Raw genomic sequence first — 24356 nt, 5'->3', positions numbered from 1 at the left:
CCGACAAGGACGGGAAGGCAGACCCCCTCGGTGAGTGGTGCCTGGCGGGCGGCGGTGGCAGCGGAGCCTGCGGGCCTTGTGTGGGTGTCCCTGGCCTGAAGTGATCACACGCGGTCCACCCTGGGTCCTGCTCAGGGCCCACTGACCGCCGCGCTTTTCTGGAAGAAAGCAGATCACAGGGAAGGGTGGTGGAGAAGGCTGGCCTGCACCCAGGACCCCACAGTCTGAACACCCCGAGCTCCCCTCTCCCCTCACCCAGGCTCTGAAAGGGCTGCCAGGTGGGAATCACCGCAGCCGGGTTCTTGGATGTGAGCAAGCCCTGCACCCTGTCTCCGGCAGGGGCAGCTATTGAGCAGAGGCCCCTGCCCCCCAACGCCCGGCCCTGGAGTTTCTGCCCCCAGGATGGGATGGGGCCTGGGAGTCTGCATTTCCAACAAGCTCCCGGGGACACACCACTTCTCCAGAAGGAAAATGGTGTGAGAATCGCTGCTGAGCTGGGGCCTCAGCTCAAGGGCTGGGCCTTCAGGCCCCCAGGTCCTCCTCAGGGCTGAATGTTTCAGAACGCGGGACCTGGCTCCGAAGGAAGAGGGGGCTCCCACGATGGAGCATCACCCAGTGCGGCCTGTGACAGTGACCGTTGCCTGGGGCTGCTGCTCGACCTGGCCTCAGAGGGTCGCTGTCTAGACCACTCACGCTGACCTGCCTCCCTGCACCCAGGGCAGAGGCCGAGGCTCACCAGGGCCACCTGGCAGCTGTGTGTGATGGAGCTCTCACACTTGCCACACCTGTCCCCAGACCTGTCAGGGAGCAGCTGACAGGTGCAGGCCGTGGAGAGAGCCCAGGGCATCATGCCCGCAGGGGGCAGGGGGGCGGTGGGGCAGACTCAGAGGGGGCTACATCCTCAAACCTGGAGACGTGGGGACCGCGCATTGGAGCCAGGGGGCAGGGAGACACACTCGTGGGGCTGTAGGTAAAGAGGTCACGGGCCACACGGTGTCTGGGAGACAGGCGCTCAGAGGTCCTGGCAGTCGGCAGGGTCAGTCCACGCAAAGGCATCCCAGAGGCTGGCCCTGGCTGGGGCCATGGCTCCATGCTGCCCAGCAGAGCCCGGCTGGGCAGCGGGGGTGCTGTGAGGGACAGGTCTGGAGAGGGGTGCAGGAGCCCCCCACCCCGCAGGCAGGGGCTCGGACGCTGGGGGCGGACTCTCACCCGCTGTCCCGCAGGCCTGCAGGCTGAGCAGGACGGTGTGCCAGTGTTCAAGTTCCCCCGCTGGCGGGCCAAGGGGCGGGCCCTGCCCGACGTGGTGGCGCAGTACCAGGCCCTGGGAGCTGAGCTGAACGTGCTGCCCTTCTGCAGCCAGTTCATCCCCATGGAGGTCATCAGCGCCCCCCGGCACGGCTCCATCATCTACCACCCGAGCCTGCTGCCGCGCCACCGGGGCGCCTCTGCCATCAACTGGTGAGAGAGGCCAGCCGCCCCGGGCTCTGCGGCTGCGCTCCGGGGCCCCCGAGGGCTCAGCACTGCCAGACGCCGTCCACCCCCGCCCGGCCACCTGGAGAGAGAGAGAGACGGACTAGAGACACCTGGAGCAGATAGCTCTGGAGGAGAGGGCACGGGTCTGCAGGGTGGAGCTGTTGGAGGCACCATCAGGGAGGCAGGCATCTGAGCCGGAAGAGAGGGCAGGCTTGTAGCTGGACCGGTGGGGACCCAGCCCCCTGACCTCCAGACACATCTCCTCGCTTCACTGGGCCTCAGTCTCCACATCTGTAGAAGGGGCGTGCGAGGCTGTTACACGGCAGAAAGGATAAAGGAAGAAGCATTAGGGCTTCTTCCACCCGATACCTGGCATGCGGTTGCATCAGTAAACGCCATTTTCCCTCTTGCATCCTCCCTGGGGAGGCGGGGAGGGCTCCCAGGCCCCCAGGCCCCCTTTTCTATGGTCCTTCCTTCTGGACTCAGGTGTCACTCTTCCGTCCCTAGGACCCTCATCCATGGGGACAAGAAAGGGGGGTTTACCATCTTCTGGGCGGATGACGGTCTGGACACCGGGGACCTTCTGCTCCAGAAGGAGTGTGAGGTCCTCCCAGATGACACTGTCAGCTCCCTCTACAACCGCTTTCTCTTCCCAGAAGGCGTCAAAGGCATGGTAAGGGCAGGGCCGCACACTTACCCCAGGGCTCCCCAGAGCCAGCTACTGCCCTGAGCTGGCTAGGATTCTGCAGGTGGGAGGGACTCTCAGTTCAGGGTTTCACAGAGGCAGGGTTAGAACATGTAATTGATGCTCTCGAACTGTGGTGTTGGAGAAGACTCTTGAGAGTCCCTTGGACTGCAAGGAGATCCAACCAGTCCATCCTAAAGGAAATCAGTCCTGAATATTCATTGGAAGGACTGATGCTGAAGCTTCAATCCTTTGGCTGCCTGATGCCAAGAGCCGACGCATTGGAAAAGACCCTGATGCTGGGAAAGATTGAAGGCAAAAGGAGAAGGGGGCAACAGAGGATGAGATAGTTGGATGGCATCACTGACTCAATAGACATGAATCAGAGAAAACTCTGGGAGATAGTGATGGACAGGGAGGCCTGGTGTGCTGCAGTCCATGGGGTCACAAAAAGTCAGACACGACTGAGTGACTGAACGACGACACTATTCTATTAAATGGGACTTGCTTACAGCTGTCAGAACAACTCAACAAACCTTGCCCAAAAAGGCACATTTTGGGCTCCTTTCCGAGAGGAGACTCCAGACTGGGACATCTTCAAGCCTGGCTGAGCCCAGAGGCTCAGGCCGGTCGGGGGTTCTGTTTCTTCACCCTGATTCTGCCTCCCGTCTGATTAGCTTCCTCCTCAGGTTGGGCGCCCTTGGTCAGGAGGAGAAGTTGTCCCTGGTGGCTCAAGGTCCACACCTCCTGATTCCAGGGGACAAGAAACCCTCTTTCCCTAAGAATTCATGAATGGAAAGTCCGAGGAGGTTCTGAGGAGCTGGAGGTGGAAGGCAGACTCGAAGGGTTGATGTCGGAGCTGTTGTGCAGCCCCAAGGGGCAGCGTGTCCAGCAGGGGAGGCGGCGGGACAGGGGGCAGACGGGGGCGTCTCCATAGCACAGAGGGGGCCGCCCCTCAGCCCTGGGCCCCGCTTTCAGCCACGGATCCACCTGTTCCCAAAGCAGATCCCGCGGTGCCTGTCCCGAGCCGGGTGTGGTGCTGGGAGGATCTACACAATCCCACAGTTCAGACTGTGAGCCCGGGGCCGAGAGGAGGGTCCCGATGCCTCAGACACCCCCTGCCCCTGCCTCGCAGGTTCAGGCTGTGAAGCTGATTGCTGAGGGCAAAGCCCCCAGACTCCCTCAGCCCGAGGAGGGTGCCACCTACGAGGGGATTCAGAGGAAGGAGACGGCCAGGGTGAGCGCCAAGGGACTGGGTGTCTGCACTCTCCCCAGTTCCTCTTTAGGGAGGGCGGGGGCCACAGGGAGACAGGCTGGCGGGAGGGCGGTCGTCTGCCAGATGAATCCCGGGAGGGCTTTGGGCTCCTGGGGGCTGCCCCGGTTGGGGATCCCGGGGGGTGCAGGGCTGGGTCTCTGATCGGGGCTCAGGGGGTGCTCTCCAGGGACCTGGTGAGCCCTGTGGGGCCGCCCTAAACTGGGGGGTGGCCCTGTGTGTCAGGCCCTGGTCCTTGTGACCACAGAGCGTCATCTCCCCACAAACCATCCTGCCCTTCACATCCCATGAAAGACCGAGGGTCCACGCACACCCAGAGCCAGGCCCCAGGGGGAGGCTGGCCCAGCTCTGGGATTCAGAGGAAGCCAGGCTCCTCAGCCCCTTCCCAGGCTCCACCCAGCGTCAGGAGGGCCCATGGGGAGGAGGGAAGGCCGGGGCTGGGGCTCTGGTGGTTGGAGCGCAGGGAGGGCCCGCTGAGCACACTCGTCCTGCCCTGCAGATCGACTGGGACCAGCCAGCAGAGGCCATTCATAACTGGATCCGTGGGAACGACAAGGTGCCGGGCGCCTGGACGGAGGCCTGCGGGCAGGTGTGTCCCTACGGCCGGGACGGGCCGTGCTCCTGGGCCCCCTGCTGCTGAACTGCCAGAACGTGTGAACTACGTGATCACTAGCCACTGGCAGACCCCAGCCCCAGCCCCCCGGGTCCTGGAAGGGTGGGGTCCGCACGCACGAGGCCTCCAGGCCAGGCAGCAGCTCTGGGGTCAAACTCTCACCCCCGGCGGTCAAAGCTCTGAAACAGCAGAACTGAAAGCAGTGAATCACCAACGTGGTGCTTAGTACCTGGGTGCTGAGCACTCACACAAAAGACGGTTTGGAGCCGGGAGCCCCCAGACCACGCGCAGTCTGCTGACACGAAGCAGGCTATACAGTGAGGAGGCAGTGACTGCCTGTCACACGAGTTTTCTTAAATGATAGGGATTTGGCTAAAGGTCACTTAATTTCAATTTTGAGGAACAGTTTAAACTTTGCTTATGATTTCCAGAGACACAAGCAAGGAGTGACTGAGGTCAAGTTGGTCTTGCTTGTCTTGCAAAAGAAGCTAAATTAAGCTCTGCTGTGTGACTGAGCTGTCTCATCTGCTCCGGGCTTTCCAAGGCCGGTCTCCGTTTAGACAGCATATTAAAAAGCAGAGACGTTACTTTGCCAACAAAGGTCTGTCTAGTCAAACCTATGGCTTTTCTAGTAATCATGTATGGATGTGAGAGCTGCTCTATAAAGAAAGCTGAATGCTGAAGAATTGATGCTTTTGAACTGTGGTGTTGGAGAAGACTCTTGAGAGTCCCTTGGACTGCAAGGAGGTCCAACCTGTCCATCCTAAAGGAAATCAGTCCTGAATATTCACTGGAAGGACTGATGTTGAAACTGAAACTCCAATACTTTGGCTACCTAATGCAAAGAACTGACTCATTGGAAAAGACCCTGATGCTGGGAAAGATTGAAGGCAGGATAAGGGGATGACAGAGGATGAGATGGTTGGAGGATATCACTGGCTCGATGGACATGAATTTGAGTAAACTCCGGGAGTTGGTGATGGACAGGGAGGCCTGGCATACTGCAGTCCATGGGGCCACAAAGAATCAGACATGACTGAGCAACTGAACTGAACTGAGCAGCCTTCAGAGACCCCAGTCCAACCCTGATTCGCCTTCGCCTTGAGGGTGAGGGGGCTTCAGCCAGGCCTTTTCAAGGACAGCCCTGTCCTCCACGAAGCCCCTGACCATCTGAACCACTGCTCGTGGGCGGGCTTCCCAGACCGTCCAGGGTCTCTGGCCTTGCCACCACCAGCCCCCTGTGCACCGCGGCCAGGCCGTGACGCGTCCCCAGGCAGGCCCTCCCTCGGTGCTGGCTGAGCACACTTTCTGCAGGTGTCTGACCCTGGGGTTGGAGGTCACGGTCCCATGTGAGGTGGGAGGGGCCCCCTCTGGGGCCTCCCGCCTGCCCAGGTCTCATCTGTGCTCCGGGCACTGACACCTGGGCTGTCCTGGCCCCATGCCGTCACAGCCCGTCATCACCAGCCCGCTCAGCACTGCCCGGTAGGTCGCAGGGGCCCCCCCTCATCTCCACCTTCTGGTTTCCGGTCCCCAACAGAAGCTGACGTTTTTCAACTCGACACTGAGCACTGCGGGCCTGGAGCCTGAGGGAGAGGACCTGCCCATCCCGGGCGCCCACCGGCCAGGGGTGGTCACCAAAGCGGGCCTCATCCTCTTCGGGAACGACGGCCGGATGGTAAGGGTGCTGCTGCGACTCCTGGTCTGTACTGTGGGCTCGGGCCCCGCAGGGAGACTCCCGGCCATTCTGGAGAAAACAGGGAAAGGAGACCACAGAATCCAGGAGGGAAGACCCTCACCTGCTGGGTCGGCCACTTTTCCGTCCCAGACTTGCCCTGGACTCTTACTGGCCAGGTGCCCTGCCTGAGCTGGGGACCCTGGGGGGCATCAGAGTTGGGGGGTCTTGTCCAGAGTGCCCTGTGCCTGGGTGAAATTGGGGGTCTTGAGCTGGGGGCCCTGTGGGGGGTCAGTCAGGGTTGGTCGTGTCCAGGGAGCCCTGTGTCTGGGCGTAACTGGGGGTCTTGAGCTGGGGGCCCTGGGGGGCATCAGAATCGGGGGGTCTTGTCCAGGGATCCCTGTGCCTGGGAGTAACTGGGGGTCTTGAGCTGGGGGCCCTGGGGGGCATCAGAGTCGGGGGGTCTTATCCAGGGAGCCCTGTGCCTGGGCGTAACTGGGGGTCCTGAGCTGGGGGCCCTGGGGGGCATCAGACTCAGGGTTGGTCTTGTCCAGGGAGCCCTGTGCCTGGGTGTAATGGGGGGTCTTGAGCTGGGGGCCCTGGGGGGCGTCAGAGTCGGGGGGTCTTATCCAGGGAGCCCTGTGCCTGGGCGTAACTGGGGGTCCTGAGCTGGGGGCCCTGGGGAGCGTCAGAGTCGGGGTTGGTCTTGTCCTGGGAGCCCTGTGCCTGGGCATAATTGGGGGTCCTGAGCTGGGGGCCCTGGGGGGTGTCAGAGTTGGGGTTGGTCTTGTCCTGGGAGCCCTGTGCCTGGGCGTAATTGAGGGTCCTGAGCTGGGGGCCCTGGGGGGCATCAGAGTCAGGGTTGGTCTTGTCCTGGGAGCCCTGTGCCTGGGCGTAATTGGGGGTCTTGAGCTGGGGGCCCTGGGGGGCATCAGAGTCAGGGTTGGTCTTGTCCTGGGAGCCCTGTGCCTGGGCGTAATTGAGGGTCTTGAGCTGGGGGCCCTGGGGGGCATCAGAGTCAGGGGGTCTTGTCCAGGGAGCCCTGTGCCCAGGCCTTGTCTAAGCCCAGCAGAGTCCACGTGCACAGAGCGAGCTCAGTTTCCTTCTCTTTGAACAGAAGTCCCGCCGGGCACATAAGCTGCTCTGACCCACTTTAGCAACTGCAGCTCAGGGTGACACCCAGGATTTATGCAACTAAATACTGATGTGTGCTTGAGAGCCACGCTCTGTTTAAAACAATTCAGTTCTCCCCACAGCTATATGAGATCCGTGTTAGCATTTCACCATTTTACCAAGTAGAAAACTGAAACAAAGAAATTCAGATCCCTGTCTATTTTGACCCACACTCATCCGCGGCAGAGCTGCGCTCCGGCCCTGCCCACTGGCTTCGGGCCTGCCACTCACCGTGACACTCACCACACGAGGTGGTGGGCAGGTGGCCTGGGCCCTAAAGTACCAGGGCCAGTGAAGAAGGAGGGCAGGCAGGGGTGTTGGAGCACTGGGGGAACCTCAGGGGACGCTGCGGATGCCGAACGCGTGGTGGCGGCCGTGCGAACAGTCCAGGGCAGGGAGCAGCTTAGCTTGGACCGGTGAGAGCTCACTCTGGGTGACTGTCCTGCTGGCCCGAGGCCACCTGAGGGTTACAGCGCCTGGGTGTCCCTTCGTGGGTGGTGCTGCAGTTGAATGAGGGCATCTGTCTCGGGCCAGGTTCCCGCAGCAGACCCAGGCAGGATTATGGAGGAAGGCAGACCGAGAAGAGGATGGTGGTCACAGAGAGGCGGGCCTCTCTGCTAGCCGGGGCCGAGCTTAGCTGCCAGCAGCGGTGGACGACGGGCCTGGGTGCAGGTCCTGGAGCAGCCGCCGGAGGAAGGCACCAGCCATGTGGGTTGGGCCGCAATCTCCCTGACATCCCTGAGGGAGCGCGAGGCCAAGCGGCAGTCGTGGTGGCCCTTGGCTGAGGGTCTTTCAGGAACGTCCAGCTGGACTTGGCTGGGCTGGGGCTCCAGAGCAGGGAGGCAGCAGTCGGTGGGGGGGGGGCAGTGAGCAGGAAACCCGGCTCCAGTTCTGGGCGGGGGGCGCTCTTCACAGAGCGTCTCACCTGGCAGACACATTCTCTGCCGTGAGCGCACACGCTCCCCCACCCAGAGGGAGCCTCATGACCGGGGCCAGCCTCCACGCGGTTTCCGCAAGCTGGGTGCTGGGTGCTGGGTGACTACCTGTTTTCTCCGTTGGCCTTCAAGGCAGTGCTGGGATGCCTTCCGTCTCACACGCAGGCATTGGTTTTATAGAATAATACAGCCATTGTTGTTGTGAGTCGCTCAGCCATGTCCGACTCTGTGTGACCCCATGGACTGCAGCCCGTCAGGCTCCTCTGTCCATGGGATTCTCCAGGCAGGAATACTGGAGTGGGCTGCCATTTCCTTCTTCAAATACAGCCATCGTGGGTTTCCAAGCCTGAGAGCGTGCTGGGGTGGACACGGGTCCCCGCGACCGCTGCCCGCACCCCCGCCCATCTGGCCTCCTCATGCCCCCCTGCGTCCGGGCCTGCCTAGGGGAGAATGGGGGCGAGTGCGTGCCCGCTGCGGGGTAGCCCGGGGCACTGATGGCCCTCCCGTCGCAGCTGCTGGTGAAGAACATCCAGCTGGAGGACGGGAAGATGGTCCCAGCCGCACACTTCTTCGGGAGGGCAGAGAGCAGCGCCCTGGAGCTGACAGAGGAGGAGCTGGGCACCGCGGAGGCTGTGCGGGTGAGGAGCCGGCGGGCTGCTGTGGTGGGGGCGTGCGTGCACTGGGTGTGTGTTCTGCTGGGGGCGGGGCGTGTACACTCGGAGTCCGTATGTCCTGGCCTCAGGCACGCTGTGGTTCTGTTCTCCGGGTGTCCCCTGGCCCTCCTTCCTCTGCTGAGTCCTACCGCCCAACGGCATGAGGGCCTGTGGCCAGGCACTGGGAGGGAGGTGGTCACCCAAGGACCATCCGGCCCTGGGTGCAGCAAAGCCCGGAGGGGACAGGCCCGCCTGGGGCCAGGCTGCACCAGGGGCTGCCTTCTGGGCCTGGGGGCTCGTTCTCACTGCCCGGCCCTCCAGGGTGCCTGGAAGCGGATCCTTCCCAGCGTGCCGGAGGTGGACGAGTCCACGGACTTCTTCAAGTCCGGGGCCGCATCCGTGGACGTTGTCAGGTGAGGTGGGGGACGGGGGTGGAGCCCCGGGGTCTCTGAGTCCGAAGTCACCCCCAAACTGAGGAGCGGGCACTGTGTGGGTCAGAGATCCAGAAAGGATGAGGGTGTGCAGGCCTGTGCCCATCTGGTGTGGGACAGCTGGTGGGCGGGCGTGTCCATCCCCGGTGGGGTCACGGCCCCGGAGTGGCCACTCTGGGCCTGGACATGTAGCTGGCTGCTTACGGCTCTGCAAGCGGGAGCCCAGCAAGCAGACAGATGAGGACCACCACCCCAGAAGGTCTCGGCAGGCACAGGGCAGGGCAGGGGGCCGAGACCCCCACCCTCACAGGAGGAAGAGCAAACTGTGTTGGAGCAGTTTTAAAGCAATCGCAAGCCCTCCCAAGCAACTGACCACAAGTTGGTACTGATGGAGCCGGAACTTGAGCCCAGAGCCTCTGAATCCTCAAACTGGGCTTTCAAGACTGATTTTAGACCAACACCCACGCTCTGGGTGCTGAGCAGAACCACCAGCTCTGCTAAGAGGAGGGCAGGACCCCGGGCCTTGTCCAGGCTCCCATTCTCCCCCTTCTGTCCTCCAGGCTGGTGGAGGAAGTCAAGGAGCTGTGTGACGGCCTGGAACTGGAAAATGAAGATGTCTACATGGCAACCACCTTCGGGGACTTCATCCAGCTGTTAGTGAGAAAGCTGCGAGGGGACGACAAGGAGGCCGAGTGCGCCATCGACTACGTGAGTCCCGGGAGCCCCGCAGGCAGGCCTGGGCGCACGGGCTGTGTGAGCCTGCACACCCACAGGCACCCACATCAGTGGGTCCACGGGGATACCCGGGGAAGCCTGGGCATCCAGAAGGCCAGGACTCCAAGAGCCTGCCCTTTGGTGATCAAGCTCCCCTTGGTAACTCTGAGCAGCCTAAAGATGCCAGGACGTGGGGCAGACTCTACAGAGGACACTGTTGTCTAAGATTCAGGGCACGAAACGGTGTCGAGGAGACATGTCCACAGTGCGTCTCTCCCGCCCCCTTCTCCACTGGCGGTTTTCTGGTGTGGCCTCCAGCTCCCGTCCTGCACCTCCTGCTGACCCTCACCCCTCGCTCAGGTTCCACCACCTCCTCCCTTCGTCTTGATTCAGCACTGGCAGCAGCTTCCTGCTGGGCTCAGCCTCCGGCTCTTCCATCACCTGGGCTACCAGTCACTGCATTAAAGGCCTTTGGTTGACGCAGGAGAGAGAGAGACCGAGTGGGACAGAGAGAGGAATTGGGAATGGTTTCCCAAGAAGGGCTTCCCTGGTGGCTCAGCTGGTATAGAGCATCCTCCTGCAATGCGGGAGACCTGGGTTTGATCCCTGGGTTGGGAAGCTCCCCTGGAGAAGAGAAAGGCTACCCACTCCAGTATCCTGGCCTGGAGTCCATGGAGTCACAAAGAGTCGGACACAACTGAGCAACTTTCACACTTTCGCTTCCAAGAAGGAAAACAAACAGCCTTGTACATTCAGCTCGTGTGTGTGAAGTGTGAGGAAGTAACGCAGACCTATTTGTAAAGAAACTTTGCAAAAACCACCCTTGGGGTGTCTAGTTAGGCTACAGCTCCTATAGGAATGGGCTTTGTGATGGTTTGTCTGGCTGGGAGTTGGGGACAAGGCTGATGAAAGAAGGAGAGGAGACCGGGGTGGACACCAGGCTGGCCTTGGGTCATGGACTTTAGGGGAGAAGCCACCCCGAGGCCCCATGTGCATGCAATGCGGCAGGGGCCGTGCCACTTCCTGAGTGTGGAGCCCAAGGGTTGGGGTTGGGGCCAGGGAGGCTCGGCCGGCAGGCTGGCCCTGCGTCCCTGTCTCAGCCGTCACCTCTGCCCTGCATGACGGCCCCGGGCAGCAGGGCTAGATTGGTGAGAAGACCCCAGGCCCCTGCTTGTGTGTTGAAGGGTTGGTGGGGCAAGTAGTCCCCATGTCTCTGGGGGGGATCCCTGCCTGTCAGGGATGCCCCTGTAGCTCCAGCCTGAGGTCCTTGCCCCCCAGGTGGAAAAAGCCGTGAACAAGCTGACCCTCCGGATGCCCCATCAGCTGTTCATCGGGGGCACATTTGTGGACGCTGAGGGTGGCAAGACCTACGAGACCATCAACCCGACAGACGGAAGTGTGAGTGCAGGCCCGGACCCTCGGCGCCGCCACCCTCCATGACCTCTCGGGGCCCTCTCCTGTCCACTTACACCCTCCCATGTTGGGAGGCCCCCTCCCCTCCCCCTCGCCCCCCCGAATCAGGCCCCCCCCCTCGCTGAGGCCCTCAGCATCCCAGGCTCTCAGACTCCTTGGCTGTGGCCATCGGGCATCACATCAGAGGAGAGGCAGTCAAGTTCACACACACACACACACGTTCTGAGATGGACACACTCCTATACACGCACACCTACAGAGGACTGGGATGCAGAACGTGGGTCCTGAGGGGGTTTAAAGAGAGTAACAGGCGGGCTGTGTGGACCCAGACAAGGACCCCCAAGCGAGCCCGTCAGGGGCTGTCAGCACCTCCAGGCCACTGTTGGGGACCCCAGGGCGGGAGGCCGTGCGGGTTCCTGGGCCATGGACTTGGAGACACCAGCCTCAGCCCCACCCCCACCCCCGGCCCGTCTAGGTGGAGGCCTGAGCAGCAGGGCAGGTGGGCACCCTCAGGGCAAAGGATCCAGGGGCTCAGGCAGGCTTATTAAGAAACAGACCTCCCAACTGGGACCCCCTCAGCATGTGGGTCTGCTTCTGCTCTTGGTCAAAGACCCTGAGCAGCAGTCTGCGTCTGTCGCCCTGTTTGGGGTCGGGGTGGCGAAGACCCCAGGGGACGTGGAAACACAGCCCCTCCTGCCGGCCGCTCCCCCCCGAATGAGCCCTGCCTTCCCCCACGGGGCCGCCCAGGGGGCCCAGAGGGCGTCAGGGCTCGGCGCCCCTGCAGGTCCTCTGCCAGGTGTCCCTGGCCCAAGTCAGCGACGTGGACAAGGCCGTGGCCGCTGCAAAGGACGCCTTTGAGAACGGACTGTGGGGGAAGATCAGCGCGCGGGACCGTGGCCGCCTCCTGTACAGGTGCAAGCCCTGCCCCCATCCCCGTTCCCCAGGTGCAGGGGCACTTCTGGGAGGACTTGCTACTGCACATGGTGGCCTCAGGGAGGAGTCTCCCATGTCACACCCCCTCCCAGTGAAGCCCAGGGAGGACTCGGGGTGCTCCCACTCATGGCCGCTCAGCCAGACAGGAGCTGGGGGCTGCCTCCCTGGGGGTCCCTGGGGGGCCAGCAAGCTGGGAGCAGACTGGGGTGCTGGGGCCTGCCGGTGGCTGGAGCAGAAGGACGGGTCAGCCACCTTCAAGCCTGAGGGTGGCTCTGGATGGGTGGTCTCCACCTGACCCCCCAACCCTGCTCCCAGAGGTGAGGCCTTCACATGGAGGGGCATCCCACCTCCAAGGAGCCCACAGCAGCCCCTCCAGATAATGACACTGAGGCCAGAGACTGAGTCGGGGGCAGACCCCTGAAAGGGCAGGCGGGCTGTGCCAGCCTGAGGCCCGCCCCCCCTCCCCACCCCTGCTGCCCCCTCCAGGCTGGCAGAGCTCATGGAGCAGCACCAGGAGGAGCTGGCCACCATTGAGGCCCTGGACGCAGGTGCGGTCTACACGCTGGCCCTGAAGACACATGTGGGCATGTCCATCCAGACCTTCCGCTACTTTGCTGGCTGGTGCGACAAGATTCAGGTGGGGCTCTGAGCACCTCAGCCATCCTGTCCAATTCCAGCTGGGGCTTCGGGACAGAGAGTCCTGTCCCGCCCTGGGCCTGGGTGCAGGGAGCTGCCCGGCGGGAGGTGGCCAGAGACCCCCCAGTGATGCCACTGCTGCTTCATCCAGGGCTCCACCATCCCCATCAACCAGGCCAGACCCAACCGGAACCTGACCATGACCCGGAGGGAGCCCATTGGGTGAGTCATGGGCTGGGCACTTCCCAGGAATGCATGTGGGGGCGCAGAGGTCTCTTCCCGGCCACATGTTTATCAGAGAGCTATTCCTTTGCCTGGTGGCTCAGATGGTAAAATCGTCTGCTTGCAATGCTAGAGACCTGGGTTCAATTCCTGGGTCAGGAAGATCCCCTGGAGAAGGAAATGACAACCCACTCCAGTACTCTTGGAAAATTCCATGGATGGAGGAACCTCGTAGACTACAGTCCATGGGGTTACAAAGAGTTGGACATGACTGAGCGCCGAAGAATTGATGCTTCTGAACTGTGGGCTTGGAGAAGACTCCCTTGAGAGTCCCTTGGACTGCAAGGAGATCCAACCAGTCCATTCTGAAGGAGATCAGCCCTGGGATTTCTTTGGAAGGAATGATGCTAAAGCTGAAACTCCAGTACTTTGGCCACCTCATGCAGAGTTGACTCATTGGAAAAGACTCTCATGCTGGGAGGGATTGGGGGCAGGAGGAGAAGGGGATGACAGGATGAGATGGCTGGATGGCATCACTGACTCGATGGATGTGAGTCTGGGTGAACTCCTGGAGTTGGTGATGGACAGGGAGGCCTGGCGTGCTGCAATTCATGGGGTCGCAAAGAGTCGGACATGACTGAGCGACTGAACTGAACTGAACTGAGCAACTTCACTTTTATCTTTCATTCCTTTGCAAACCCCGCCTGCCAGACACCTTGTTTCCAGATAAGGTCACCCCCTCAGGCAGGGCCGCAGGCACGACCCAGCCCTGGTGGCAGCAAGTTTCTGCAGGGTTTCAGCTTTGGAGCCTCCAGCCCAGTTCTCCTTCTTTTCCAGGGCTCTTGCCCTGCTCCCTCTCCAGCTCAGTCCCTCTGGGTCTGCTGGGTGTATCTGGGGTGGGCACCAGCTTTCCTAACCCCTTAGCACACCCCACCACTCCCAGGAAGGTGTGTGGGCCCCAGGCTGGCCCCAGTCTGCACTGCACTCCTGCTCTGCCGGCCAAGTGGCTCCTTACTGACCTGTCTGCCTTGGTCTCTGAGCACCCTCCTCCCACTGCTGGGCTCAGCCAGGCTGTCGTTGTTCGGGGAACCATTCTCTGATGACGATGGAGAAGATGGTGATGAAAATGATGGTGAAGAAGGTGATAAAGACGGTGGTGAAGACGGTGGTGGAGACGGTGATGGAGACAGCAGTGGGAGTGAGGAAACGGCAGTCGCCTGGTCTTCAAGGGGCCCCCTTGGGGATGAGCTCGTCTCACTGACCCGCAGAGAGGGGCTGCCGTGCCCAGGTTTAAGGGTCAGGAGGAAGCAGGGCCCCGCGGTGCCACCAGTAGTTCTCTAGGACGTGGGGGTCCCCCGTGGAGACACTGCCCAGCCACAGGCTTGTCTGGGACACGGGGCGGCACCAACGCAGGACACCACCTCTCAGCGCACAGCGTGCGGGCTTCCTCAGGCCCCCAGATGGACCACATCCTCCTTGTTCCCATGGCGACGGCCCTGGCCTGATGCCCAGGAGGACCCTCATCCACACACACCCAAGTGACACTTGGCCGTCTCTCACATCCTCCTGCCCACACTCATGCCCTCTGACCCGCTCTTGTGGCCGCCTGTCCACCCCTGTGGTCCCAGACCATCTCCCAGGCCCTGCCTGTCCCCACCCGTGCCTGCCCGCTGTCACCCTCCTCCTGGGCGGCTCCAGGCTGTGTCCCTAGAAGGTGTCCCAGCAGAGACTGCAGCGTCCTCTGCCATTACCCCTCCTGGGAAGGGGCTGCCGCAGACTGGGCACACCACCCTGCCCAGGCAGGCAGCTGCACGCTGGCCCTGAGCAGGGTCTGGCCTGGAGAGGAGGGAGGCGGCCATGAGGCTCAGCCAGGGCCTCCGGGGGCGCAGACAGACGAAGGCTGGCCTCCTTCCCCGACAGGGTCTGCGGCATCATCATCCCCTGGAACTATCCCCTGATGATGCTGTCCTGGAAGACGGCCGCCTGCCTGGCCGCGGGCAACACAGTGGTGATCAAGCCTGCCCAGGTAGGTACTGGCGCGGCCCGGGGCCTGAGGGCTTGGAGGGCGTGGGCGCTAACTGGCAGGGCAGGGGCAGGCCACAGGCCCCTTCAACCCCCACACTCCCCCGCAACCCCACACGGGCGGGAAGGAGAAGCCTCTGCAGGTAAGAGCAGCCTGCGAGGGCCAGCCCACAGGGCAGACTTGGTGTGTTTGGGTCTCGGGGCCACTCAGGCTAACCAGGATGTGCATGAAGCCTCTTGGTGAGCATCTGCGTCATTTCTGGGGACACCAGCTCAGCCCCCCTGAGCTGTGTGCCCCCTCCATGTGCCCCAGGACCCAACTCTGGGCTGTGAGCTTGGGGCGTCTACCATTAAAGCTGGAGCTTCAAACCCCAAACATCCGGGGGAAGCTCCTGTATGTCCACCAACTGGGCTTCTCAGAGAAGCCACGTGTTGGGGGTCCTTCTCAGAGAAGCCACTTGATGGGGGTCCTTCTTGGAGAAGCCATGTGGCACGTGGGGGTCCTTCTCAGAGAAGCCACGTGACGGGGTCCTTCTCGGAGAAGCCACGTGACGGGGTCCTTGCACTGGAGCAGCCTGTGCAGCGTGGCCTGTGGTGGGGTCACCACACGAGCTGCCGTCCTTCGTCTGGACTTCAGAGAGATCAGTTAGGCGCGGCAGAGCTGATGCTGGGGAAGTGGGCTGGGGCGTCTCACTCCCACAGCACCTTTGGGGTGGTTGGGCCTCAACGGTATTAACATAATGGAAATCAGTGCAATGATTCTGGCTCACCAGAGGCCCACACTCCTCAGGCACTTTAACACACAATGAATTCCCCACTGACTTCCACACACGTCTGCTCACGGAAGCATCGCTGCAGCCCCTGAGGTGACCCTTAACTTCTCCCTTGAGGCTGGGGGGCTGCTGACAGGTCAAGGCAGTAGTCCCTGGAGAGTCTACTCGCCCAGGCCCTCAGAGTCTGAGCACCCACCCAGGCACTGCTCAGCCAGAGGCCCAGCGATGGTGGAGTGGGGGGCACAGACCCCCGAACCAGGCTTCCCCCAGACTGGGGGGCATGGAGGCAGGCTGGCCTCAGCAGCATCACACAGGGCGGGCGGGTGAGGCTGGGCGCCAGGGAGCTTTCGGAGGCCAGCGGGCATGGGCAGCTGCAGAGGAGGGCCGGTGGTCCTGAGGGCCAGGGAGAGGAGTGCCCTCGGCCTCTGGGCATGGCCCTGGTGCCCCAGGGCTTGGCACAAACAGGTGGAGGCGGGGGAAGGTGCAGGGGGCCCAGGCCTGGCGTCGGGCTGCGGGGGAAGCTGCTGAGGCGAGCAGCCTGGTGCCCAGCTCCCACTGCCCAGCCCTCTGGACCTGACCACCTGTCCTGTGTCCTCAGGTCACCCCACTCACAGCCTTGAAGTTTGCGGAGCTGACCCTGAAGGCGGGCATCCCTAAGGGCGTGGTCAACGTCCTGCCGGGATCCGGTATGGCCAGGGACGGGGCACAAGGCCTGCCGTGTGATGTGCCCCAACATGAAGGGGGCTGCCCTGGTGGGAGTGCTGCCTGGGGGAGCCCCAGACTGGGGGACTCCTGGATGGGGGTTGGGGAGCGTGACTGTGGGCTGCAACCGCTGACTGCGAGGAGAGGCTGTTGACTGAATGGAGAACAAGGAAGGGGAGCGGGCCTGGGGAAGCTTAGGAGTTGAGTCTCAGACACGCTGAATTTGAGAGGCTAGAAGGCCTCCCAGTGGAGGTTCTGAGCCCCTGGGGAGGACGGGGGTGTCTGGCCCTGGGTGGCTGGAGACGGGTGGCCAGGCTCCATGGCTGCCCTGATCCCTCCCCCCGCCCATCCTGCAAAGGCTCACTGGTTGGCCAGAGACTGTCAGATCACCCGGACGTGCGGAAGATCGGGTTCACAGGGTCCACCGAGGTCGGCAAGCACATTATGAAAAGGTAGGTGGTGGAGAGGGCAGAGGGGCCAGGTACCGGGGTCCAGCCCCGGTTGGATCCAGGGATTCCCTCGGGAGGACAGCGTCAGTGACTGAGAGAAATAGAGCAAGAGATAAGGAAAGAATTTTGCAGTTAAGAAAATAGAGGAGAGAAAAGAGGCTGATATTCCTTGGTTTATGCAGAAAGCCAATAAAGCCCCAGCACAGGACTTGCTCTGTTCACGTAGGCTGCAGGCATCCTCTTGAATAGCTGAAGGTGCCCCACCTTAGGCACCTTCTCAAGTGGGTCTTAGAAGCCCAGGCAGGAAAGTGAACGCAGAGGGCCCCTGCACTCCAGGGAATCAGCCTGAAAAGGAAAAGGAAAGAGAAAGAATGACATGGGGAGACCAAGCTTCCGTGAGCAAGGCCTGCACTTTATTTTCCAAAGTAGTTTTTATACGTTAAGTTGTGCATAGAGGATAATGGGGGTAGGGGGAGTCATGCAAGGTCAGCAGTCCTTGATCCTTATGGAAGCCAGGCTTTCTTTCTGCAAACTTATCATATGCAAAAGCTTTAGGTGATTTACATCATCTTCTGGCCAGGAAGCCTGTTAACATTTTATGACCCTTTCTTCAGAAAACTTATTTTTCTCTAAAGGTGATTATACTAAAGTCAGGCGCCACCCTCCAAAAGCATTAGATAAAGTTGCATTCCTATAGGGCAAAAGTGTGGTGGGCTATAACAAGAAAAGAATTAACTCAAGGGTCCAAGGTTACAAACATTAAAGCTACTACTTATATTTCTATATACCAACTATATTAATCAATACACTCCCAGGGACACAGTAGGTAAGGGATATGGAAACTTGGCAGCAAGCATTAGCTCAACAAAGAAATCCTCTACTAGTTCTATTCGAACAATTTTAGCTCTCTGAGAAGCTCTGCATTGTTAGAATATCTTAAGCTTCCCGTGCCTCTCGTAGTTGGGAGGCTGTGAGCAATCACATGCGTAGCTGCAGGAGTCCGAACAAACCTGTTAGGCAAGCTAGAAAGTCATCAGAGAGGTTTGAATTGAAACACTCCTATTATGCCCAGGAGAATTATTAACTAGAGCTCTAAGTTGATTTTCTTCAGAGAAAGGTGGTCGGGGATAGCCCCCCGTTAATGTCAGAAGAGTTGGTGAAAGTCGTGAAATAGTAAAACAGACAGATTTTGGTTTTGGGGTAGGTGCTCGGGCAGGTCCAGGGGGCCTCTCGAGTCCTGATTCACCTTTGCATGTCAGGTCCTCTCCGCATGACCTTTGTCATGGGTGGGAACTCCTGTGCTGGCTCCCGGCAGCCAGGGGTCGCAGGCCAGTGGGGCTCCATGACCTCCTTCTGGGGTCAGCCTGAAAGGAGAGAAGGTGTGGGGGGGTGGAGGGGCCACGACAGCAAGGCCTGCGCTGGGACGGTGTGGGGGAGCCGGGGTGGGGGAGGGGAGGAGGTGCGGACCTGGCCTCACAGGGACCCTCCAGCTCAGATCCTCGGCTGCTCTTCCGAGTGACCCTGCACTGGAGCTGCCCTCAGCCCCCGTGTCCCGTGTCCCGTGTCCCCCATCTCGTGTCCCATGTCCCCATCCCGTGTCCCCCGTCCCATGTCCCGTGTCCCATGTCCCCCATCCCATGTCCTGTGTCCTGTGTCCCCCATCCCGTGTCCCCCATCCCATGTCCCATGTCCCATGTCTCATGTCCTGTGTCCCATGTCTCATGTCCCGTGTCCCATGTCTTGTGTCCTGTGTCCCATGTCCCATGTCCCGTGTCCCCCATCCCGTGTCCCATGTCCCATGTCCTGTGCCCTGTGTCCCGTGTCCCCCATCCCATGTCCCGTGTCCCGTGTCCCATGTCCTGTATCCCATGTCCCCCATTCCATGTCCTGTGTCCCCCATCCCATGTCCCCCATCCCGTGTCCCATGTCCCATGTCTCATGTCCCCCATCCCATGTCCCATGTCCTTTGTCCCATGTCCCCCATTCCATGTCCTGTGTCCCCCATCCCGTGTCCCCCATCCTGTGTCCCATGTGCCATGTCTCATGTCCCCCATCCCATGTCCCATGTCCTGTGTCCCATGTCCCCCATTCCATGTCCCGTGTCCCCCATCCCATGTCCCATGTCCCGTGTCCCGTGTCCCCCACCCCGTGTCCCAGCCCATCTCTCCCTGTCCCTTTCAGCTGCGCCCTGAGCAATGTGAAGAAGGTCTCCCTGGAGCTGGGTGGGAAGTCACCCCTCCTCATCTTCGCGGACTGTGACCTGGACAAGGCCGTGCAGATGGTGAGCACTGCGGGGGGCGGGGGGTTGCCCCAGGGGTCATAACCCAGTGCTGTCCTCCCCTCCGCACAGGGTATGAGCTCCGTCTTCTTCAACAAAGGCGAGAACTGCATCGCCGCCGGCCGGCTCTTTGTGGAGGACTCCATCCATGACCAGTTTGTGCGGAGAGTGGTAGGTCCCGTCGCCGGGCCTGGTGCTGCGTGCTTGCCAGCTACAGGGCGTTGAGGGCCAGGGAGGGCCGGGCAGTGGAGTCCAGCACCAGCCACTTGGTCCCGGACCCCTAGGGGCGGCCGTGGCAAGTCTTCCCTGGACTTTAGTATTTCAGCAAGAAGCAGCAGCCCCACGGCTCCAACCCACATGCTGCCTCTCCCTGCCCCCTGCCCTGCACACCTGCCCTCCCTCCTTGCACACCTGCCCTCCCTCCCCGCACATCTGCCCTCCCCCTCCCTGCACACCTGCACCATCCCAGCTCCCACACCAAGCCCAGATGCCCTTGAACAGAGGGTGCATTTGAGGCTTCAACCCAGAAGGCAGGTTGGAACCAGAACATGGTTCCAGAGGCCAGCGTCTGGAGTGTGCACTTTCTTCAGGGCCCAGTGGTCGGTCACCAAAGATATGTATGTGGGAGCAGGTCAGGCGGTGACCACGGTCAAAAGCCCAGGCAACACTGAGGGCGTCTGCAGGTGGAGGAGGTGGAGAAGATGAAGATTGGCAATCCCCTGGATCGGGACACCAACCATGGGCCGCAGAATCACCTGGCCCACCTGCAGAAGCTGCTGGAGTACTGCCAGCGTGGCATGGAGGAGGGGGCCACGCTGGTGTGCGGCGGGAAGCAGGTTCCTCGGCCAGGTCAGAGACCTGAGGACTGGGCAGCAGGTGGCATGGCCTCTGGGGCAGTGTCTGGGGCCCAGGCCCCTGCAGTTGGGCTCCCAGACTTCTGCTCTCCCATCTAGGATCTCAGGGCTTGGAGAGCTTGGCTGTTGGGACACCTGCCAGACCAGGTGTAGGGCCTGCATACAGCCTCCTCCCAGCTGGAGGTCAGACCCCAGCATGCAGCTATCTGTGGTGGGGGCAGAGAGGGGTGTGAGCAGGATGGGGTAGCAGGGTGCAGAGACTGGCCTGTGGAGCTCCAAGAGCTGGGGGGCACGTTTCCTTTGCAGACAAGTGAATACAGGCCACACCCACATCCTGTGAGTCAACAAGTGTCCATACATGACACACGTTTTAAAAATTATAATTGCCATTATAATTTGTAAATATATGCAAACATGGAATATTTTATTAAATTAATAGGGGCTTCCCTGGTGGTTCAGAGGGTAAAGATGGGTTCGATCCCTGGATCGGGAAGATCCCCTGGAGGAGGGCATGGCAACCCACTGCAGAATTCTTGCCTGGAGAATCCCAGGGACAGAGGAGCCTAGTGAGATACAGTCTATGGGGTTGCAGTCAGACGCAACTAAGCAACTAACAACACTATTAAATTCATCTTTTTGTTGTTGTTCTTCGAAACAGTAGAGAGAACATTTCAAGTCTCTTGATTTTCCCTGAATTGTGCCAAATTCAATCTCAGTCCAACGGCTCTCAGGGCCCACGACTCTGTGTCCAGAGGTGAAATAGTTAGAGAAAGCCTTTCTGACACCAGAAACATTTCTGTGGAGTGTAGGGCCTGCGGGGCGGTGGTCGGGATGGGAGGAGGTGTGTCCAGCGACAGCTCTGCCCCTGGTGGTGGACACAGCAGCTCTGCCATTGAGGCGTGTGGTTGAAAGTCCCCGAGGCTTGTGGCTGGCGTGCGGTGCAGGGGAGACACCAGCGGGTCTCAAATCCCTCGTCTCCCCCCAGGCTTCTTCTTCGAGCCGACGGTCTTCACAGACGTGCAGGACCACATGTTCATAGCCCGGGAGGAGTCCTTTGGGCCCGTCATGATCATCTCCCGGTTTGCCGACGGGTAGGGGTCCCGCTTAGGCCTCTTGAGAGCCTGTCCTGGTCACCGGGGTCTTCACGTGAGCTGCGGGGAGGGAGCTCAGACCGGTGGGGCTGTGGACGCAGCTGGACCCCCGCAGAGTCCTCTCGGCACAGAGGAGGAGACCCCGGCTGGGGGTGGCTGCAGGGCTTCAGGCCCGCCGGGGGTGTCCTCCGCGTCTCTCCAGCTCCACAGCGCTCTGGCTTCCGCCTTGAGTCCCAGTGGCTGCATCGTGAACTGGCCAAGGCTCAGGGGCGCGCACAGCAGTCATTTATGTCGCTCGTGAATCTGCAGTTTGGTTGGCAGGCCTGACCGTTCTCGGCCCTGTGCTGTGTCGGGCTCCACCTGGGCCGGGGGTGCAGACCTCCTGGTGCTCTCCGTCCAGGGCTGGCCCCTTGCCCTCCTCAAGGAGGCCCTCCTGGTTTTCCCTGCAGCGACGTGGACGCGGTGCTGACTCGGGCCAACGCCACGGAGTTCGGCCTGGCCTCTGGAGTCTTCACCAGGGACATCAACAAGGCCCTGTATGTCAGCGACAAGCTGGAGGCTGGCACCGTGTTCGTCAACACATACAACAAGACTGACGTGGCCGCTCCCTTTGGAGGGTTCAAGCAGTCAGGGTTCGGCAAAGACCTGGGTAAGCCAGCCATACCTGCTTTCATTTATTCATTCAACAAACACCTGTTAGAGGCCGCTCAGCCCAGGGGCCAGGCTAGAGCTGATGAGATGCCACTTACTTCTTTCTGGGAGCTGACAAGCCAGTGACCAAGGCAGGGAGTCAGATCCTGCTAGAAGGTGTCCAGTGGTCTGAACAGGAGGCTGGACAGTGGCTTTAGCTGGGGGCTGGATGGGCCTTTTGGAGTGGGCTGAGACCTGAGCGACTGGAGGAGCTGCTATTGGAGCTACAGAGAGAGGCTGAGTGCTCGAGTAGGCCGGGGGGTGGGCAAGGGCAAGATTAAGGGGGCCTGGGAGCCCCAATCAGGCTCAGGCTTCATCCTCATAGAGGGAGCCCATAGGGGGCCGGGCGAACCCGAGAGGATGACGTGAGTGCCAAGGCAGAAAGGGTGGCACTGGGCCCAGCCTTCCTGGGGAAGCAGACCTCTTCCAGATGCCCCCCTTTCCCTGGCCGCTCCATGACTTGGGGTGGCTCCCACCCCCCACTCTGCCACTGTGGAAGCCAGCAGCTGGGGCCTGGATTCTGTGGGGGATCAGCTCTGGTGCCCAGCTTGGTTGGGGCAGCAACGTGCGGGAGAGCAGCAGGGCCCCTCGGAGCCATGGAAGAAGCGGGTCTGGGGGGTGACATGGAGGGGAGGTTCTGAGATGACCACAGCACTGGGCACACCAGCGCCGCCCGCCAGAGCAGCTGCTGGGACTGTGATGTTGCCCCTGGCACGGCGTTTCTTGCAGGCGAGGCAGCCCTGAACGAGTACCTGCGGGTCAAGACGGTTACCTTCGAGTACTGAGGAGGGTCTCAGGACCGTCCCGGCTGTGGGCTTGACCCTGAATGCGGTGGAAGCCTCTGGACTGCACCCCTGTCCCCATCTGGGACCCCCACCTTGCCCAATCTGTGTGACCTCCGGCTCAGTCAGGAAGTGACCCCATGTGAATAAAGGTCCTGGCCAGCACCCGTGTCCCCGCCCACCCACGAGCCCTGGCTCTCGGGCTCTGTCCCCTGCCTGGGGCTGGTTGTGGAGACGAGCCTTAGAGGGAAACCACCCTGTCTGAGGGGGTGTGACCTGCCTTTCCAGTCCTGTCTCCCCTCTCTGGAGGATGGGGTCGGGGCAGAACTGAGAGCTGGAGCTCCTGGTCCTGGCTGGGTCTTTCTGGTGAGCAGCCCACCCGGAGCCCCCAGAGTTGCCCAATAAACAGATTCTGCTGGTGTTCCTGTCACTCTGGGCATGGCAGGGGCTCGGGGGCTGACTGCCAGGACCTGGGAGCAGGGGCCAGTGGGCAGTCTCTATTAACTCACAGGAAGGAGCACAGACTGAGTCATCTACATTTGTTTGCCTTTATTCCTCCTTTCCTAACTCCCGGATTTTATCTGGGCTCATGGATGCCTGAAGGAGGCAGAGTTCCCAGCCTCCTCTGCACCCAGGCGGTGGTCATGGCGCCTCGTTGAGTGGACAGAGCTCCAGGAGACGTGGAGCCTGCCCGTCCCGAGGCCCAGCTCTGAGGGGAGTCAGGGCTCAGGCCGTCCCCCCCGGGGTGAGCGTGGACCCCGTGATGGGCATTTTCCTAACAAGCAGATGTGGCTGTGGCAGGGGGCTTGGGTGAGGGGGAAGACACCACTGAACACCTGCGGGCACAGAGGGGACCCGCCCGCAGCCTGTCCTGGGGGAGAGTGAGCCTGCCCCCACTCTGTACAATGTTTACATGTGTTTATCCTCACGGTGTTAACAGAAGCATTCCAGGCAGTTTAGAAAAATAATTCTGTTAAAATACTCATGAGTGAACTAGAGCAGAGCGTGTGCAGTGGGACGGTGTGCAGGAGACACCCACGGGGAGACTCAGCCTGCTTCTAAAGCTGGAGAAGCATCAGAGGGTCCCAGCTGCCGTGAGGAGGCGGAGACCTGGTCAGCGACCTGACCCACGGCGTCCGTGGGGCAGAAACAGACTCGCTTTTCTGGAGGAGAGAAAGAAATTCATCTTACAAGTCCTTCTGAAACGTATTAGTCCTCCTAAAATTGTGGTGACCACCATCTTGTAGCCACGCGTTCCGGGAAACGAGCGCACTCAGAAGGACGATGCAGATAGTGGATAGCCACGCGTTCCGGGAAACGAGCACACTCAGAAGGACGATGCAGATAGTGGAGTGCAGTCTATCACACCGGCGGGCCCGAGGCAGAGTCTCCTCTTAGCCGAGGACCCCGACCAGCATCTGTGAAAATCTTTCATACCCCACATGTACATGTCTGAACCTACCACTCCAAAGTCCTTGAGACTTACATAAACCAAGGAAAATACAATCCCAATAACCCCATCATTCACATGCTATGTCCTCATGGGCTCAAACAGTCAAACAATTAGCCAATAATCAATAAACCCGAGGTTACACTCTGATAGATACAGAAGAATTTATGGCCTGTCTGGAGGAAGGGGTGATTAGTGAATATTTTCTCTTAGGCGATGAGTAACCTAGATACGATCTTCAAGGTTCCCCTGTCTGGAGGGGGTCTTATCCTTCCTTCTGTTGTTGTTTTCATAGGCACTAAACACAGAGTTCAGAGTCCATTGGAAGGGTGGCCGAGCGTGATCAGCATGAACAGGCCTAAGACGGAGTCCATGCCCTATGAATTCCTCCTTCATTCCCCCCTCTTGATGCTCTTAACTCATTGTATGAGCATCATTC

The 24356-nt window shown here is 60.7% G+C and overlaps 1 protein-coding gene across 1 annotated transcript; it reads left to right on the top strand.

Moving 5' to 3' along the window:
- Positions 1–1090: 1090 nt before the first annotated feature.
- ALDH1L1 (aldehyde dehydrogenase 1 family member L1) lies at positions 1091–22852 on the top strand. The gene is made up of 21 exons (XM_055557704.1): positions 1091–1458; positions 1981–2146; positions 3294–3395; positions 3931–4020; positions 5582–5719; positions 8337–8462; positions 8799–8890; positions 9469–9616; positions 10901–11020; positions 11820–11947; positions 12455–12605; positions 12756–12826; positions 14747–14852; positions 16220–16307; positions 16682–16775; positions 18954–19053; positions 19123–19221; positions 19734–19899; positions 20890–20995; positions 21445–21644; positions 22415–22852. The coding sequence occupies exons 1-21, from the start codon at positions 1091–1093 to the stop codon at positions 22468–22470; spliced, it is 2715 nt and encodes a 904-aa protein (XP_055413679.1). The 3' UTR covers positions 22471–22852.
- Positions 22853–24356: the final 1504 nt, after the last annotated feature.

The sequence above is a fragment of the Bubalus kerabau genome, chromosome 20, assembly GCF_029407905.1.
Source record: "Bubalus kerabau isolate K-KA32 ecotype Philippines breed swamp buffalo chromosome 20, PCC_UOA_SB_1v2, whole genome shotgun sequence".
Lineage (NCBI taxonomy): Eukaryota > Metazoa > Chordata > Mammalia > Artiodactyla > Bovidae > Bubalus > Bubalus kerabau.
The sequence above is the reverse complement of the archived record's forward strand: the minus strand, read 5'-3'. Positions and strand labels throughout refer to the sequence as shown.

What these genes read in the sequence shown, in the direction of transcription:
- ALDH1L1 (XM_055557704.1), top strand. Translation starts at nt 1,091, where the DNA reads ATGCTGCCCAGCAGAGCCCGGCTGGGCAGCGGGGGTGCTGTGAGGGAC. An exon ending in CGTGGCCGCCTCCTGTACAG is followed by an intron (nt 11,948 to 12,454) that starts GTGCAAGCCCTG and finishes TGCCCCCTCCAG; the next exon opens with GCTGGCAGAGCTCATGGAGC. An exon ending in GCTGGTGCGACAAGATTCAG is followed by an intron (nt 12,606 to 12,755) that starts GTGGGGCTCTGA and finishes TGCTTCATCCAG; the next exon opens with GGCTCCACCATCCCCATCAA.